The sequence below is a fragment of the Diadema antillarum genome, unplaced genomic scaffold (assembly GCF_040938485.1).
Source record: "Diadema antillarum isolate AM-2024a unplaced genomic scaffold, OU_Dant_1.0 seq00000134_RagTag, whole genome shotgun sequence".
In the NCBI taxonomy this organism is placed as follows: Eukaryota; Metazoa; Echinodermata; class Echinoidea; order Diadematoida; family Diadematidae; genus Diadema; species Diadema antillarum.
In genome coordinates, this window is record NW_027271211.1 from 387,501 (window position 1) to 407,646 (window position 20,146).

A 20,146-nucleotide genomic window follows, 5' to 3' on the forward strand; every position below is an offset into this window, starting at 1 on the left:
ATCATCATCATCATCGTCATCATTATCATTATTATCATTCAAATAATCAGGAAGTTAAAGACGTGAAGCCCATCTTGGATGGAATCGAGCTGGAGGACATACATGACCCTGCCGACCCGTACTCCGGTGGTCAGCCCTTCCCGGAACCCAGCGAACCCGGCTCAGTGGGTGACCAGGTCTTCCGACCTGAGAATGAGGGCCGAAAATCAAAGTCCATGTTCATCCTGAAGGTCCTCATCGGCCTGGCTATCGTGGTCGTCATCATTGTCGCCATCGCATGCGCGGTCATCTTTCTCGGTAAGGAAACCGATAGGGGCAAATATAGCAAAGCAGTTGATCATCTTATCATTCACATATAGCTTAAATTCTTATAATTCGTGGCCTAAAACAATTCCTGGCTTAGATGACATGAATCTTACATAATTATGGGCGTAGCAGCGTGGTCATTATTGAGCGTGCATGGTATATTTCAGCAAATGTAATATGTCACGCACTTTCACTCCATCGAACGTTGCATGATCCACTTCTTTTTTTTTTTTCAACACGGTCGCAGAAAGATATTTAAGTCGCGCCTATAACCAGTTTCACCATGTACCGAGTGTAAAAACAAACAAACAAACAAACAAACAAACAAAAGAGGTTACCTTGATAATCATGTTTACTAATAGCTCAATTTTACCGGATAAATCTAGACAGTAAGCTTAAAATGTATAAATGGATGGATGTGTACACTTATGTCTCAATTGATTAGTTATCAAAATACTCAAACATGGCAATCAACCAATCACATTGCAGAGATGCTGAGACCGATCTTATAAAAGTTTCTAGATGTCTGCAATGACAGAAGTCTAAACCAAATCCTACATGAAAGAGAGAGAAACAGAGAAAGAGAGAGAGAAAGAGACACAGAGAGAGGGCGGAATTGGGTGGGTGGAGGTCGGCTGGGTAGAGGGAGAAAATGAAGATTAGAAATAATATCAAGACTGGGTTTTTGTTCAATCTGATATCGATTCCCGAACATTCTTCGTTGTTCTTGTAGACAGGTCAAATACCGCAGGACCAACGACCGTTCCGGTTCCCACAGTATCTACGGCAGGTATGCATCGATGACCGTTCCATGCACAAAAGATAAAACTCTTCTTTTCTTTTTTTACCATCACGTCAACATTGCCATTGCCACACAGGGCAAATAAATTGGCATGACATATTCAAACACCAAATTAATCCAGACTTTAGTGACGTAATAGTACCATGTAAATCATTTTTGCGTAAGTCAATCGTATAATAAATACACCTAAAAATAATCTATACTTCATAAAACAAAGGGAATCCATGCAACTCTTCTACCAATACATATGATGTACATGTATATTTCTACAAGATGAATTCTGTCTGAGGAATCGACTCTTACGTCATCAACAGTTTCCGGACTTGCACGTTTTTGCTGCTAAAGTGGATTCGTTAAATTATGTCAAATGAATACAGCTATGAAATTTCCTGCAACAAATTTGCTCATAAGTAAAAAGTCAATAATATGGCACGATGGTCTAATTTTGTCTACTTGTTCACATGTTTCCGTGTATGATCTTTTCCCTACACAAACTGTGCAGCGCCTACTCTTCTGCCAGGAGTCGTTGTTGGTAAGTGATCAGGAATATGCTTTTCTACATTACTATATATTTTATGTTTGTAATCTGCATTTTTGGTTCCAATAGACGTACAGAAGAGATGACAAAGTATGATAATGATGATGATGATGATGATGATGATGATAATAATAATAGTAGTAGTAGTAATAATGATAATTATAATAATAATAATAACAATAATAATAATAATGAGAATAATAATAATGATAACAGTGATAATAATATAATATGATAACTATGATAATAAGGACAGAAAACACGCCACTTCACCTTTGATTAATTGAGCAGACTTAGTTTAGATTTAAACAAAATATATCAAGCTGTAGAATTCTAAAATTTTGTCTTCAAGAGGAAGTTCTTTTCAGGAAAAATCTGCGCGAGGCAAACAACGGCAGACTCAAATGTATTGAACAAAATGATCCCTCAATAATGGAATCATGTTTACACACTCGAGCGCAGACACGCATGCACGCGTTTGGGCTCACAAATGCGTCTCCGATCAGCTCACGCTCTTTTCTTTAAATGACACAGTGATCATAACTATCACGCGTTCCTTTGTAATATTGACTTCGAATGTGGGCCTACATTAGAACGCTTTTTACTCGACTCTCATGCTCATGGGGTGTGATCAAAAGAGGGGCAAATCCAGGAATTCCGTAAAGAGGGGCGCCTTTACAAAAATAAAGGGGGAGGAATTCGCATCCCCCCCCCCCCCCGATCCACCACCGGTGATGGTAGCACATTATAAGTAGTTTATACTCTTCTCGCAATCTTCTATCGCTGAATGCAAAGTGGGTGAATCAAAGATGCATCTCCAGTTGGTTGAACTTCTGTTAAGCTGGTTGCGGGGGAGGAGGGGGGGGGAGGAGAAATGACAAAACACAAATGTTATTACCTTTAAAAGATGAAGTTATAATTTTGTAACCTATTGCAAGTATGTACCAGTAAAAAAAAAAAAAAATCTTCACCAATTACCATTCTGACATTGTATGCAATAATAATAATATTAATAATAATAATAATAATAACAATAATAACAATAACAATAATAATGTCAACAGTAATAATGATGATGATGATGATAATAATAGTAATTTTGATAGTTACAGTAGTGGTAGTAGCCATAATGATAATAATAAGTAATATTATACTTTATACTACTACAACTACTTCTAATAATAATAATAACAATAATAATAATAATGATGATAATAATAATTAAGTGGTAATAATGATAAGAAGAAGAAGATGAAGAAGAAGAAGAAGAAGAAGAAGAAAAGAGGAAGAAGAAGAAGAACAACAACAAGAATTGCATCATTATTGATTCGTGTCGTTCTGGAATTAAATTACAATATCAAATTGCACACATGCCTTTAAAATCCTTCATTAGCTGGTATCTACCTATTTGGACCGCTTGATCACTTCTTTTTTCTCGTCATTTATCATGCACAATACTCTCAAAATAGCACTTTGTCAGTGCCTCATCCGAGATTCGCATGTATACAAAAAACACTATCCTTTTCATATATCGGTAGTTTCCCATAACAGTCCCCAGTGCAGTACAGGAGGACTTTGCCCCTGAATGTATTTACAACTGTTGTTTAAGATTTATCTATATACGCTATGAATATACTTCGTGAATCCAACCCTTTCAGGCTATCAAATTTTTCTATATCTCACTCCTTCAATACTCGTTTTCCCCTTTTACATTTCTCTCAAACCTTTGAGGTACATGCGAAGTTAAGTTTGTTTCTATTATTCACATGCTTGCTTTGTATCTTTTTAAAATCTCATTTCTGCCTTTCATGGGGAATTCTCGTGCTCTAATTTGCATATAATGTATGAATCTTGTTAGTGTACATATTTCTGTAACATTTGATGAGAGATGATTGTCTAATTACAAACCTTTGACCATGTTGACGTAAATGCTCCTATTCGTGATTAAATGTATGTTTACTGCATTTAAGTATGTGTGTTTGTTTGCCGAGTTTCTCTCTAAAATGACTAGAGAGAGAAAAGCCGCGTTAACGACCCTGTGTATTATAGCAGCCACCTGTCTATAACGGCCACTTTTTCGTCTCCCTTGGATGGCCGCTATGGGCAGGTTTTACTGTATTATGTAGTAGGCTCACTGGATCGTGTGTCTGTTTCGTGCAGGGGATATCAATGTCGGCGTATCAGCCACGCTGGTCGGGCTGGAGTTCGATCCTGACTATGACAACCCGTCGTCAGAAAAGTACAGGATGTTGGAAGCTGCGACCACCAGTGGGGTAATGACCAGTCGCGACATCCTTCACTCGATAAATGGCTACTATAGACTTTTGAATGTCTCCATACGACAATTATGTTCTATATAATTAAACATGTGCCCGTGTATAGATGAGATCAATGAACATTATTACACATCATATATATTTCATATGTTTGTATGTTTTATATATATCATGTATATCGGTATATGTGATGATAAAAATGATAGTATTTATCCTTAATCATCAGTTATTGTCAAATATCTGTCATTTGATTTTTTTCCCCCGGGGTGAGGGGGGGGGGGGGGGGGACCCGCCCACTATAAGCGTTGTCCCTGAACTTTGTCTTCACGTTTCTCCACAGTAGTGCTCATTGTCCGCTTTGCTTCTATCTATAAAAACGAAATACATTTTTATTTATATCAACATGTCATGTACAGCCGCATATAAATCTTCATTGTGCTAGTTGTTCAGAAATCTTTGTTAACTTTTGTGAACTTTTTCTTCTTCAATGTTCAAGCCCCACCCCCCCCCAATGTAAATCTAATTTGAAATTTGCATTTGTTGTCTCTAGATCGAAGAAGAATTCCAACAGAGCGATGTTTCAAATTTTGTCCAGTCTGTGACGTTGGTTGATGTGAGGTTAGTATGAACATGGAGTTCTATCATCATCATCATCATCATCATCATCATCATGAACAACAACATCACCAACGAAATCAGGGATTTTTACAGGTTCACACGTGCCTACATAAGTATATGAACCAGTGACTGGGGTAACAAACAAGTGAAACATTTGTCTGACGATATGGTACCAATGTCTAACAAATCTCCCATTTGCCTTTCCATCATGATACCATTTGTATTCATATACTCCAGGACCAACGAGTATCGACCCCTTTTTTCTAGGACACACTAATATCTTATCATTGCAGCAGTTATGGTTTGATGGAAGAGATGGAACTTAATGCTTTTTTAACTTCTGTAATTCACTAAAGTAAAGGAAGTTCGTGACGATTCCTTATCAGGGCAACTCAATAGCAGTCATTTTTTTTTTCTGAGGCAACCAACAAAAGGTACTGCTTGGAGAAAGGGGCAGACGGCACGACGTAGTCATATGACAATGGGTGCATCCATCTCCGTTTTTAATTGCAGGGAGGCGTTCATAGTGACTTGACGATACAGCATTGTGAAAACAAAGCACTGCAGAATAAATCATTGTCATTTCTACCACTGTTATCATAATTATCATCACAATCAAAGGAATGATTATCATTATTTGTCGTGTCTGCGTTCTCATTTGCTGTTTATTATAGAGAATGAAAAAAAAATCTCAGTATATCTGCGAACTAAGATCGATCAATAAAGTAATCCGCTGCAATGCTCACAAATCATTCGCAGGCCAGGCAGTGTCATTTGCGATATCTCGATCACCTTTTCGGGTGGAGTCGCCAACGAAGTGGCCGGCGACACGGGCGCAGGGGACACGGCGAGCGACGTGCAGCTTGCCGTCGCAAACGAGGTGGCGATTGCAAGCAACGCCGCTGTAGCGTCGGCTTTGTCGAACAACGCCGATCTTGGGACTGGCGAAGTAAACATTACGGTCAATGACGGTATGTATTAGAACAAATCGAGAATAGAATTGTGTGTGTGTGTGTGGGGGGGGGGGGTTCATTAAAGGACTGATGGGGGCATTTCATGAAGCAAATTTACTCTCAGCCAATTAGATGTAAGGATTTCGATAGCTTACAACAATTATCAGAAAAAATAATCCGACAAAAGGCTTCATTGAATGCCCCCCTGGTAGATCAGTGGCCCTCCGCCTCTCTGTATACTGAAATCAGAATAGCCAATAGCACACAAAACTCACGTAGACAGGTACATAGAATTGTCATTATTCAGAGAATTAAGGACAATTCTATTACCCAACATCAACTTTATCGGGACTATCAGCGACATGTACACAAGGAATTGGGAAATCATACATGTCATAGGGAACGAGGAGTCGTGTATACCACATATATTTCTCCCAGTTCGTCAAGATGCGAGATACAGAATACACATATAAAAGCGTTAATAAGCTACGCGGGATAATGCGTCATTACGAAAGGTATACTATTAATAATGTGTGGTACAATGACAGTATAATTATTAAACGTACATGAAGTGAAGTGCGATTTATGTATTGTCCCCACTCCTATCCGCCACAACAACAACAACAACAACAACAACAACAACAACAACAACAACAACAACAACAACAACAACAACAACAAAAACAACAACAACTTTAACAATACCATATCAAATTATTTTATCCGTACAACTTAGAGGATAACTATGCAAAGAGGTTGTTTTGTTCATTTTTCATTTCTAAAGTGGGACACTGCATGTAGTATAATGGTTTATACTCTTAACTTTCAATCGGAGGTCCAGAGTTCGAGCCCTGGTAAATGTCAACATCCTTGGACAAAACGTTTTTACTCATCATGTCCCTCTTGACCCAGGAGTATACTGAATGGCTGAGATATCAAATAACAAATTAAGTGGTCCTAATAAAAGGTGGGTCTCAGCTTTTATTAAGACCTCTTTATTTTTTTGATATCTCAGCCGTTCCAAAACCAATTTTTATCAAATAAACGTTGAGGTCTTATTATAAGTGCATGCTCTTTCATATATCATAAGAGGTTTCTTATTACCTCACAAAAATTGAAACCTGAAGCCCTATCTCAAACCAAAACTGTACCATCCCGTTAATGTGTACTAGTAACTCGCAACGCTGGGGTAATGGTCCTTTGGTAAAGTATATAGTGGCGGTGATGGACTATATTATTATATCGGTTTGTTTGGATACTTTCATTTGCAGTAACCGTTCCAGTATCGGTGGATGGAGTCGATTTACCTCCCGATATCACACCTGGTAAGTTAACTTGGGTTGATTTGTTATCACTCCGCGCTAACGTGAACAAATTTCAATGGATTCCAGCGATATCGATGATTTATTGGAACAATGAAAGGCTATGTCAATAGTAATCTGATATGAAGACAGTGATGACAATTATTCTGCGGATGTTGACAATGATTGTAATGATGATAAATCAATCAATCACAAACAATAATCAAAATTGATTCGCCATTATTCCTCCAAATAACTGAAAAATAAGATATACCGTTGTGGTAGAGATTGTGAGCCTCTCTCATATACTGCTCATCCCCCCCCCCCCCCAAAAAAAAACACATATATATATTGTTTTAAATATCAATGATGACCCCTTGATTCCAGTCTTCATGTCTGTCTGAAGTTTTGTTTTGTTTTTTTTTTTTTTTGCTGAAATATCGATCGATAGGTGACCCTTGCCCTGACGATCAATTTCGCTGTACCGATGGCACCTGTATCGATAAAACTCTCGTCTGCAACTACTATAACACCTGCCCCTCGGGTGAAGATGAACTTTCATGTGGTAAGTTTTTGTTTTTGTTTTTGTTTGTTTTTGTTTTTTGAGATCCATTGCCCTGTTTGAAGCTGTGGAGGCGCTGTGGCATAGTGCATAAGACTCCCTACTCCCAATTGGAGGACCTGAGTTCGATCCCTATATCCAGCGCAGGTATACCTGGCAACGCTAGGGTAATAATAATGGCAGGGCTCTCAGGTAAAGCAGTGGCAACACTGAAGATGCTACTCTGGATAGAGTAGACATGATGATGATGATGATGATGATTATTGTTTATTATCATTATTATTATTATCATCATCATTATTATTATCATAATTATCATTATCATTATTATTATTATTATCATAACTTTATTATCATTATTATCATTTTTATTGTTGTTGTTGCTATTATTATTGTTATTATTATCATTATCATCGTTATTATTATTATTATTATTATTATTATTATTATTATCATTATTATTATCATTATTATCATTATTATTATTATTATCATTATTATTATTATAACAACCCACTCCCAAGACGCAAAGATTACTAAACAACAGATAATCACGAAATACGTGTACATGATATCAAGGTCTCGCTGTCGAGAAACAACCACGATCATGACGATATATCTCGGAGCCGAACAGCCCAGCCACGAAACGGTGAAGGCACTGTCCTTATTAAGGCTGTATGGGAGATGCAGCCTTTCTGCTTAATGCCTCTGAATTAAGAATTCTAAAGGAAAGAGAGCGGGAAAGAGATCCTTGCACAAAATTGTATTATAATCCTGTTGTTCATAAACACGAATTACTGATGCTGTAAACATTGGTAAAGAGAGTGCCAGTCATATTCAAAGTGAATTTGCTTCATATCATTTTCTTCAATTCCGCATCTAACAAACATGATGAAAGTAGGCGAAAATGGGGAGTCAACATAAGGGAACGGTTTTAGGCATTGTATTGCATATCAAGGCTTTTTCTCTCTTTCTCCTCTTTCTTGATTGTATAATGTTTCATTCAATCACTTCGTGGAATGAATTTTCCGACCACAAATTCTCTTTCGATTCAAGAAACCATAGATGATGATGGTGATGATGAAACAACATTTATTTATTTAAAAAAAAGGGTTCCCCAAAACAATCAAAGCAGCCCCCTTCACACAAATTAGCTCTTGAAAAATACACGACAAAGCCTACGACTTTCCAAGGGTTCCGTCTGGAGATCAGGGTACCATGTTTCATTCAATCACTTCGTGGAATGAATTTTCCGACCACAAATTCTCTTTCGATTCAAGAAACCATAGATGATGATGGTGATGATGAAACAGCATTTATTTATCAAAAAAACAACAACCCCAAAACAATCAAAGCAGCCCCCTTCACGCAATTCAGCTCTTGAAAAATACACGACAAAGCCCACGACTTTCCAAGGGTTCCGTCTGGAGATCAGGGTACCATTGACCCTTGACCTTTCCACGAGCACTGCCCCTGACCTGTGTAAGACTTATACCTTCAGTACCTTGAGAAAATTGCTTGTATATCTAGTAAATCGAAGTGAATTCGGCGATCTTTTTGTAATTAACGATAACATGTTTTCAGGTCCGTGCGAAGAAGGGGAGTGGACATGTAGTGACTCGAAGTGCATACCAAGCTATTGGAGGTGTGATTTCTATGTGGACTGCGCGGACGACGAGGTGAACTGTGGCCAAGACAATCCTGTCGGTGAGGGCAGCACACAAGCTATCAACTGAGACAACTTCTTTCTATCCCTGATATTATGCAAATATACTAGTACTTTTCCTTGAGATAATTGCTTTGCGATGTCACAATCACATTTTGACATCATTGTACAAATAGTAAACCATGGAATGTCAAACAGGCCACCATCCTGAAATAGTTAGAAATTCGTATAATCGTGCATGTGAAGCTCTTTCAACCAATCACTAAAGGATTCGTTTTTGATCCAAAATATGATATGGAATGTCACAGGGTCCTTTGTTAGTGCAACACTATCAAACTTTCTAGATGTGCTTTACTAGGGAGGGGGGGGGGGAGGAAGAGGTAGTGCAAATGCAAGTGACACAGACATGATGGTAATAGTTTATTTAACAAACGTATTTTTCAAATAAAAAAGCAGTAAAAAAAAAAAACAAATCTGAAGAAAATGGATAAACCTTCGGTTCCCTTAAACAATAATATGTACTAAAGGGCTTTTTACACTTGCAAATTTTTCCTTAGTCCCGTACCAACGGTGGGGCTAAGGGGGGGGGGGGGGCCTTAGCCCCACCGTTGGTACCGGACTTTCCTTAGCCCACTTTCTGTTTACACTTGTTTTTGCCAAAGTGGGCTCGCCCCACCGATAGTCCCGTACTATCTGGCCCTGCAAAATAGCAGGGTTAGCACCGCAATTGCGGTGCCAAGCAAGCGAGTGTAAACAGAACGAAAAAATAATCCGGGGCTAAGCGACGGAGATGAAGTCTGACCCCCACTGACCAATCAGAAACGAGATAATCAAGTGCTGCCGGTGCGTGCGTGTATACGTGTACAGTGCACAGCGTATATTCATGTGGTTTGGAAAGTACCGGACTAAGAAATACGAGTGTAAAAAGGTCAATTTTCTCCTTAGCCCCGGACAAGAGCTTAGTACGGGACTTATTGGTGAGTGTAAAAAGCTGAAAAAATTGGTACGGGACTAACGATAGTCCTGGGTCAGAGAAAGTACGGGGTTAAGAAACACAAGTGTAAAAAGGGCTTTAATGTTTGTAATACACGCTATAAATCTCTCATATCTGACATGCCATTTTATTTCATGATTATCAAATGAAATGTTATCGACAACAGGATGCCGGGCTTATTTGTTTTATTTCAGTTTTTTGTCCCCGCCGAACGAGTTCGAGCAGGGGACTATGAAACGGGCTCCGTACGTGTGTGTGTCCGTGTGTCCGTCCGTCCGTCCGTCCGTGTGTCCGTCCGTCCGTCCGTCCGTCCGTGTGTCCGTGTGTGCGTCCGTGTGTGATCAAAATCTTCAATTTGCTACTTCTCTGTCATTTATGAGCCAATTTTGATTCTGTTTGCTTTATATGATAGCACTACATGGGAGCTTTGAAACTTCTACACAGAATTTCAGTCGTGACCTTTGACCTTGACCTTTGACCTATATTGTACATTTTGCTACAAAATGCTACTCCTTCGCCATTTCTAACCCGATTTCGATTCCGTTTGCTTTATGTGATGGCACTAGGTGAGGGCTTCAAAACTTCTTCACAGAATTTTGACCTTTGCCTTCTTTGACCTTTGACCTTGATTTTTGACCTATATTGTACATTTTGCTACAAAATGCTACTCCTTCGCCATTTCTAACCCGATTTCGATTCCGTTTGCTTTATGTGATGGCACTAGGTGAGGGCTTCAAAACTTCTACACAGAATTTTGACCTTTGCCTTCTTTGACCTTTGACCTTGATTTTTGACCTGTATTGTACATTGGCTACGAAATGCTACTCCTTCGCCATTTCTAACCCGATTTCGATTCCGTTTGCTTTATGTGATGGCACTAGGTGAGGGCTTCAACACTTCTACACAGAATTTTGACCTTTGCCTTCTTTGACCTTTGACCTTGATTTTTGACCTGTATTGTACATTGGCTACAAAATGCTACTCCTTCGCCATTTCTAACCCGATTTCGATTCCGTTTGCTTTATGTGATGGCACTAGGTGAGGGCTTCAAAACTTCTACACAGAATTTTGACCTTTGACTTCTTTGACCTTTGACCTTGATTTTTTACCTATATTGCACATTTTGCTACAAAATGCTACTTCCGGCGGGGACATATATTACGCATCGCGTAATTTCTACTTTTCCTTGTTTTAATGGTTTCTTTTCAGCTTTAACGTGTCATCTGCGTGATATAAATATCCAAGTGATTGTTTATACATATGGCAAACTATGCAAAGAGTATATACTCAAAAGTCGTTACTCATTTTTGTAATGAAGAGAGAAGTGAATGTATGTAAATATATATATATATATATATATATATATATATATATATATATACATACATGCATAGGCATCATTCACTTCTCTGATTATTACCAAAACTGATATTGTAAAAGATTGAATAAAATAGGATGTCCAATGTCGTGCATGTCTTAAACGGGCAAAGATTAATGCACGAATAAAGAATAATCTTCCCATGGACATGAAGGCCAGTGTCAAAAAAAGAAAGAAACATACAACTGTATTTTTTACAAGTTGCAGTAGCAAAGTTATTAAAATAGTTAAAAAAGGTTGACTTTAAATTCTCTTTATATACGTTCAAGCCTCGAATGAAAAATAACCTGTAGTTGTTTGTCGTTCCACCAACAAACAGAACCTTGATCATTCAAAAATCCAATCCTATTTGGACATCAAACTTTTTTTTTCTGCTTTTCTCTCGCAGTGTTCGTGACTCTCCAAGACGACATTCCGAGGCTGTTCACGTCCCCCGGTTACCCCAATCACTACGCGCCAAAAGAAAACCAGTTTTGGTCGATCACCACGCTTAGCAGTGACCGCGTGATCCTTGTCAACGTCATCGACTTCGATTTGAGTTTGGAGTCTTTTCTGGCGTTCGGCATCGAGGGCGACATCGGTTCGTCCGCCAACCACACGGCCGCGTTTTATCATCGCCTAGAGCCGCGACAATTTCTGCTGGATTCGAATTGGGCATGGATGGGATTTTATCCCGGACAATACGGCTACTCCCGCGGATTTAGTTTACAGATGACCGCGATAGAGAAGTCGGGTAAGCAGGTCCAGTAATAGGCCAGTTAGGAGACATGTTGTGTGCAAATGGGTAAAAATGACCTTTCTGGTTTTTTTTTTTCTCATAGTTGGTTAGTCACTTCACTCGTTTTCATAGTGACATAATACATAAGCTTGTACAATTACGACGTCATGAAATGAATGTGTGATTGTGTGAAGATGAAATCGTCAAAAGACGCGTTTCACGAAACATTGGAAAAGCACGCCCGAATATAGGCCTATTCAAAGGACACCTCCAGGTGATTTTAAACTTTGAGTCTGAACATATTTAGATTGCTTACCGGGCAAAGAGTTTCAGATTTTATAGTAATTTGGATTAGGAATAAGAATATTTACAAAATTCATAAAAAAATCAAAATGACCGAGAATAATGCCATAGCAACTTCACACAAGAATGATTGGATGCTCAAAGAGGCATGCGAGCAAAAGAAAGACGCATATTCATGCATAAAAATCTACTCAGGTGAACTTGTTAAGTGGTATTGTAACGAAATGACATTGCTGTACATTGCTGTAATATGTGGGACTCCTAATTATGTCACCATCCTTGTCCAGTATAACATTTTTGGGGTGTTTTAGAGTATCGGTTTATCTGCTCGAGAACAAAAATAAAATCCCGAAATCGGTATGTAGCACTATCGATGTATGTACTACATGATGTAAAATTAAAAATCTCAAATACCCCTGAATATAAATGCAGAGCTATCTTCTCGCATTCAACTAGCGGCTAATACGCTGAACTAGGGAAGTTCGTTTTCCATTGGAACATTTAAGCTCGATTTCCTTGGCAACCAAGGGCAACGGATACTTATACTTACGTAATTCCTATTATTTTTATGTTTTTTTTTCTTTCAATGTTTTCGGACAGCTTTCACTCCCGGAACGTGTCAACCGGGTGAGTTTCAGTGCGCGACGGACGGAGAGTGTATTCTCAGCGACTGGAGATGCGATAATTTCAGGGACTGTGCCGGGGGTGAGGACGAGGAAAGCTGTGACACTCACCCGCCGGCAGGTAAGCAGTCATACTGCACTAGGAACATCAACTTAGAAACGATCATCCTGAATCTTGTAAGGTGGACTTTAATCGCACGTATATTGCACCTTAAAAGGTTAGATTTGATTCAGATGATGCTTCATGTTTCCAACTTTATATATATGTGTGTGTGTGTGTGTGTGTGTGATAATGAGAAACGTCTTATGAAATATTATGAAAGAACATAGAATTTATATACGAATACGAATGTTTATTTAGTGAAAATTGGTTTTGAAATGGCTGAGGTATCCAAAAACAAAGAGGTCAAAATGTGGGACCAAAAGTAGTTGAATAATCTTTCAGTGAACTTTTTTTTTTCTCATGATGCCTGTTTTAGTAATCATCTCGATATAAGCACAGCAGACATAAATGAAGCATACTTCAGTTTTGTTTGTTTGTTTGTTTTTATTTGAGAATAATTATATAGCTAAGTCGGCAAAGGTCGAAAGTTTTCAACAATGCGATCAGTGTCTTATAACTGGAGAAACATCAGTGTCACTTTAAAACCTAACAACTTACATTTCCCAACCTTAAAACTGCTGCATATAGGGTGAAATTATTGTATTGAATATGCTTGCTTATCACTGATGCAATCTATAGGATCGTGTACAGTGGGGAATCATCAGTTCCAGTGTAATGACGGCACGTGTATTCACGGCAACTACGTCTGTGACTATATTGTGGACTGTTCGGAAGCGGAAGAAGAAGTGGGGTGTAAGTCAACTTTTTTGAAGTTTTATCAAATAATTCTTTATCACTAAGTGATGTATTTTATCGCCTTTTCATGCCCTTTTTTCAAGTTAGGAACCATGCTTTCTAACGGAGATATGAAACTATTCATGTTGTCGGCCTATATTCCAAATCTGTTGTGCCCGTCTATATGTGATTTCATTCCACCGAGTTCCATTCTAACTGGAATGTTTTAGCATAAAACTGTGAGAATATGGTCCGTCGTTGAAGTCTTTAGTTAGAATTTCACTGTGTCAACTTAGTCCCGTGTCTAGTTGAGCCATGCTTTAGGGGTAACTGTGCCATCCCCTCCAGTAAAACTGAAAAAAAAAAGTTACTTCCTGCGGACAAGGCCTTCGGATAGGATATAAAAGGTCATATATCCCTTTTCCATACGTCATGAAATTGTGCATAGTTTAAGACATATGTCTTTAAATATTGAGTATGAAATCTTACAGTAATACACTGCAGAGTTAAAAAAATGAACATCTATTCACCCCATGCCACATGAGAATACTCCCCTTTTGTGTACCGAGAATAAAGACTGGATTCTTTTTTTTTCAGGGTCCGAATGAATTCAGTACTAAGCTATTATTTCCTTCCTTCATCATAAAGAAATTTCAAGTCTCATTATTCTGAGGACAGGTCTGAAATACATATCTCTACGATATACCAGCTTATGAAAGGAATCTAATTTTTAGGGTCGTAAAGGGGCACACGAACTTTAAATGAAGATGTCATGTGTGAGGAAATTATGAGACGCCTGTACGTAAAAGATTTCAATCCGCTTCCTCGCAAAAAGCAGGGTGTGTACACCCAGTGTAATGGTCCGTCCCGACCTACCCACACCAGGGCCTCATTAAAATTGCTATACGATACCAACTCTTCCTGAAATGACAGTTGTCATGGTAACGACAAGATTCCAACTTCCTGATTGGCTATTGCTATATGGGAAGTAGCCATTCCAACTAGAGTTTCTATCGCAACATCTTTTATAAAAAGGGGCCCCCAAAATACCAGAACAATGGCATTGATTTGTGTGCATAATATGCTTATACGATATGACGGTGACAATACTGAAAGTTTCCAGGTTTTGAATCATAAAAATGCCTTAGTATTGTTGTTGTTGTTTTCAAATCCCTTCTATTGCCATTTAAGAGATATATAGGTAAATTCTCCATTGAGCCTACAAACTACTAAATATAGTCATCAGCATATCTTGAACTGCCCTCGCTCCCCGTGCAGGTCCGTGCGACCAACCCGGAGACTATTTGTGTCCCGAAGGGGTGTGTATCCCATCCTACTTTGTCTGCGACTGGTATCCTGACTGTTTTGATAGATCTGACGAAGCGTCGTGCGGCAGCGACAACACCACCGGTATTGAATTGAATTAAATTGAATTGAATTGAATTGAATTGAATTGAATTGAATTGAATTGAATTGAATTGAATTGAATTGAATTGACCTGAATTGAATTGAATTGAATTAAATTGAATTGAACTGAATTGAATTGAATTGAATTGAATTCGTTTATTGATATGATTTATAAAAAGACACACACAGTCGAACATAGCGTCAACAGGCTGAATTGCTCTTTATACTTTACAATTATTCAAAATTACACTGAATAACACAATGAAAACTTTAAGGCAGAAATATAAAACAATTAATCGATAACATATAGACTTAACCGTGTATGTACAAGCTAAAATTGATGAATATGTTGATATTTGATATTTGATGTTTAACAACAGCAAAAAATATTCATTGTCATTGTGATATGAACCAAAAAGTAAAAAAAAAAAAATCTCACTCACTTCATCCTAACATTTCCCATTCTGCATTAGTTTTGGAACTACAAAAAATAGCAAAAAATTAGCAACAAAAATGAGAACAATGAAGGGAGTGTAAAAAAGAGTAAAAAAATGGAAGTGTGAGAGGGTTAGAGATCTTTTTTTTCCCTTAAATTTTATATCATAGCCATTCTCTAATCTCCCCTGACGTATTTTGATCGTCGATGTGATCTTGGAATAAATTCGATTTTGTTCTCTCCCCATACCTGTCATCTTTAATCATCGCAGAAACATTCGCCTTGCACGTAGGCGAGACCATCAATATCACATCACCGGACTACCCCGGGGACTTTGCACCAAACCAGTACTATGTCTACATTCTTCAAACGAACGTTGGTGGCAGGATTGAGGTAAATATCGGACAAGATCAAGTCTGGGGACCGAAATTATGGGACTTTTCAAATGAAATAATTCTTACTGAGGAATGAACTTTCAAAACTAGCAGAAATTCCAGCATATTGATCACGGGATTTGATCAATATATTCTATGATTTTCAAGATATCTTATAAGCCCGTTTTAAAAATTAATTTTCAGGAGTCCATATAAAGAAAGAGAGAAAGAGAAAAATGAAATAATATTTTACATTAAATCTCCGGATGAAAAGTCAAATACTTCCCCCTTTTTTGTTATGATTCTTTGGCAGGATTTCTCGCGAAAAATGCACCAAAATCTAATTTACCGAAGATTCATGTATAGGGACCACGCACGCGGTACACGTACTATCCCCCTACCCCCTTTACCCCTGAATGGGGGCCGGGCAATGGGAATACTGCGTGTAACAGCGATCATTGAAACAGACATTTGCTTTGGAAACATCTTTTATCGTTAAACGAAAAACAACAACAACAACAACAAACAAACATCAAAAAGACCGGAGTAGAGTAGACTTCTTACTTTACTTATCATACTTTATTCTACTTTTCCGGAAAGATGATGTATGTATAGGTCAGAGCCTTTTCATCAATCAGGAATGTATCCTCGGCTGTTCTATATTCTTCCAATATAGCAAACATGTATCTTAAAATCAAAATTTAAGTTTAATTGATAACGAATTTCGGAATTTAGATGCTGCATGTTTAAGACGTCGATTAACCTTCTGCTTGCCCCAATAATTTCATGTCCATATAGATCTGTGTGCGAAATTGTGCACATTTTACTCGTTTGCACAGAAAGGCTTGAATTATACTCCGTCCGCAGCGTGCCTCCCCCGATCTTTTCATAGTAAAGTCGTTTAGGCCCTATATTTAATTTCATCAACGCATAATAAGGGCCTTATTATTAAAAGGTAAAGATTGCATGCTCACTGACAAATGTTAATCTTACGAATACTATAAACGTTCTTTGTAGTTAATTGTCAAATATAACATTCATAATTGCTGCCTTGTAAATTTTAGCTTAGCATCTCCGAGTTTGAGGTGGAGATCGGCGGTTTTCTCACCATCGGCAACGGGGATGACCCGACCAACTTTAACTCCGCCCTGATCGCCTACCAGTACAACAGCAACCCGACCAGTGTGACGTCAGATAGTTTCATCATGTGGGTCGAGATTCACAGTGGGTCACACGGCTTTGGTCGATTCTTTGCAACAGCTGTTGCCACAAGTCTAGGTATGTCAAGTGTAAAAAATACAACATTTAACATGAAACTAGTGGATATATGACTAGCTCGCCTTGCCTTCCGTAGACAGTCTTGATTCTGCAGATATTTGCTTTAATCATAGGTCGATTTTTAAAGATTGTGTTGCGTTCCTATAACAAACAAACACGCGAAAATGAAATAAACCTATATTGAAGATCGTTTGAAATGGGAACAATAGATAATACAAAAAGTTCGGGTGGTATTTATCTTTTTATCGCAAGTTGTATAGAAGTCTTATTTCCAAAACAAGTGTTCGACATTCATTAGGAGATGTTCATATAAAGATTACTCCCATACTACAAGTTGTGATGGATTAAACAAAAATGAATAATACATACCACTCCTGTTTAACTTAATCAATATCTTGTAGTATGTCAGGAAGGTCTTAAAAGTTGTTATTTAGGCTACCATGAAGCATTTGTACTCATGCAAAACACGACTTGTGGTTTTAGGCCCTATATCATAAAGAAATATGTCATTTATCATGTTTATAAGAGTATGTGCAGCCCCTGGTTACACCAATTAATAAATTGAATGCTTTACAGGAGTGATGCTAGAAAAGGTGTACAAATCAGATGTGCCCGCCTATAAAGAGATAAGAAGACCTCTTTTATATAACGCAATTATCTAATTTATGGCTCTGGACCGCATTATACGCAACATTAATGGTTCGTGATGGCATAGAGCTCCATGGTTCAATTTAACTATGCGTGGGTAGCGCGTTGTTTGAAAGCAACACCCAACCCTGCAGCGTTACCACCAAGCAGCCCGGTGCAGATCTAAATAAGAAAATAATGGTTGGATCAGTGAGGGATGTTTAGACTTTTGCGTTATTGACCTGCCACGCCCATTTTCGTATCTCTTTCCTGCTCCCCACTCTCTCACATCTGTTGGGTTAAAGGGATCGTACAGTTTTGGTTGAGACCTAATTTCAGGTTTCTAACATTTTTGGTGAGATAATGAGAAACCTCTTATGAAATGTGAAAGAGCATGTAATACTATGAGGAATTCAACATTTATTTGATGAAAATTGGTTTTCAAATGGCCGAGATATCCAAAAAAGAGCGATTCTAATAAAGTGTGGGACCCACACTTTATTACGATCGCTTTGTTTTACTTTGTTTTTGGATGTTTCAGTCATTCCAAACCCGATTTTCGTCAAATAAACTTTGAATTCCACTTAAAATGGTATGCTCTGTACTATATTATAAGTACTTTCTTGGTATCTCACAAAAAGTTAAAAGCCCAATTCTCATCTCCACCAATACTGCACCATCCCTTTAAGTTGAGATGGGGGATTCAGATTTTAACTCTTTTTTCCCCAAGATAATCAAGAGTAACTAATGAAATTTGGAAGAGCTCGCATGCCATTCTAAGAGGAATTTAAAGTTTATTTAATGAAAATCAGTTCTGAAAGTTCTGAAATGGCTGAGATATCCAGAAACAAAGTAAAACGAAGTGATCCCAATTGAAAGTGAGTCCCACCTTTTATCATAAAAGGACCGCTCTGTTTATGAATATCTCAGCCATTTCAAAACCGATTTCATAAAAAAAAAAACACACACAATTTTTTTTTTGAATTCGTCTTTGCTCTTTCATATTCTATAAGAGGTTTCTCATTATTTTACCCCTTCCCCCCCAAAAAAAAGTTTGAAATCTGAAGCTCCTTCTCAACCAATGAACTATAGGCCTACTCATTCCATCAATTTTATCATGACTGTAATCTGTGGAAAATTAAAGGTACCTCTGTTGGACCTGCCGTACTCCCCATTCCGTTGTTGCTATCTCGGATTAAATTAGATTCTTGATGATGTTACAATGACAATGTCAGCCCCCCCCCCCCCCCGACAAATTTTATGATTTGTCTTTAATTGATTAAAACGCAAGTCTCCATCTTTTCTTCCCCAATTGACGTTAGTATAGAGAGGATAATAGGTATAATGTAACTGTCTCCATCTCATTAACATTTCACCCTTTATTCGTCATGTAGGGCCTATGGTTGGTCTACCGGGTTTTCTGTATCATTGTCGTCGAGTGATATCTTAATGGGAGGAGGAATAAACTATAAACCTGTCTACAGCGGCCATCCAAGGGAGATGGGAAAAAAGTGGTCGTTGTAGACAGGTGGCCGTTATAGACCATGGCATTTCTCTTGGGGGATTGTGTTTCGTGGTCGCAAACGGCGGATAGGACGGTGGTCGCTTCAGACAGGTTTGACTGTAAATATGTTTCCACCTTCCGGAGCCGGGTGATAAGGGTGTGGTCAAAGAGGTTCTATTAATGAACCTCTTCGGGTGTGTGGTACATGCGCGGTGGGAAAGTGCGTTCTTCTCAATTCACTTATACACCAATGTCCCTCCTCTCCATCTCGTCAAATGATCGTCGATCCGTCCGCCGCGCTCGCACGGTATATATCTCTCGCTCTGCCTGATTATGAACATTAACACGAACCCAGTGGCAGCCTACGTTGTTTGGTAATTCGAGCTGGTAGACATTTACATTGGTTTTCTGGTTTTCTGGTTTTCATTTTTATCCTTCAGTTCTTAGTACCGGTCAGCAGAGGCTTTTCTCGACACTCCGGAACTGCACTAGTGTTCGCAGAAAATAATCTAGAAAACTACAGGCCTAAATAATTTCTATTCTCAAATGTTCGGGCCGCCGCCGTAGCCAGCTAGTGAAGTGTTCGGCTGAGCTTCAGCCCCCCCGAAGTCTGGCTCCGCGATCCTCTCCCTCACTGGCTGCTA

At 38.4% G+C, this 20,146-nt stretch overlaps 1 protein-coding gene across 1 annotated transcript in view; it reads left to right on the plus strand.

Moving 5' to 3' along the window:
• Positions 1-20,146, plus strand: part of LOC139727503 (uncharacterized) — a 102,046-nt gene that overhangs the window by 6,162 nt on the left and 75,738 nt on the right. The window contains exons 2-16 of the mRNA XM_071638477.1: positions 51-297; positions 1,040-1,096; positions 1,611-1,640; positions 3,807-3,919; positions 4,473-4,540; positions 5,300-5,511; positions 6,765-6,818; positions 7,246-7,359; positions 8,941-9,063; positions 11,783-12,127; positions 13,016-13,159; positions 13,781-13,894; positions 15,155-15,286; positions 15,991-16,112; positions 17,158-17,371. Coding sequence (XP_071494578.1) covers positions 51-297; positions 1,040-1,096; positions 1,611-1,640; positions 3,807-3,919; positions 4,473-4,540; positions 5,300-5,511; positions 6,765-6,818; positions 7,246-7,359; positions 8,941-9,063; positions 11,783-12,127; positions 13,016-13,159; positions 13,781-13,894; positions 15,155-15,286; positions 15,991-16,112; positions 17,158-17,371 — 2,089 coding nt within the window. The remainder of the gene's footprint in view (positions 1-50; positions 298-1,039; positions 1,097-1,610; positions 1,641-3,806; positions 3,920-4,472; positions 4,541-5,299; positions 5,512-6,764; positions 6,819-7,245; positions 7,360-8,940; positions 9,064-11,782; positions 12,128-13,015; positions 13,160-13,780; positions 13,895-15,154; positions 15,287-15,990; positions 16,113-17,157; positions 17,372-20,146) is intronic.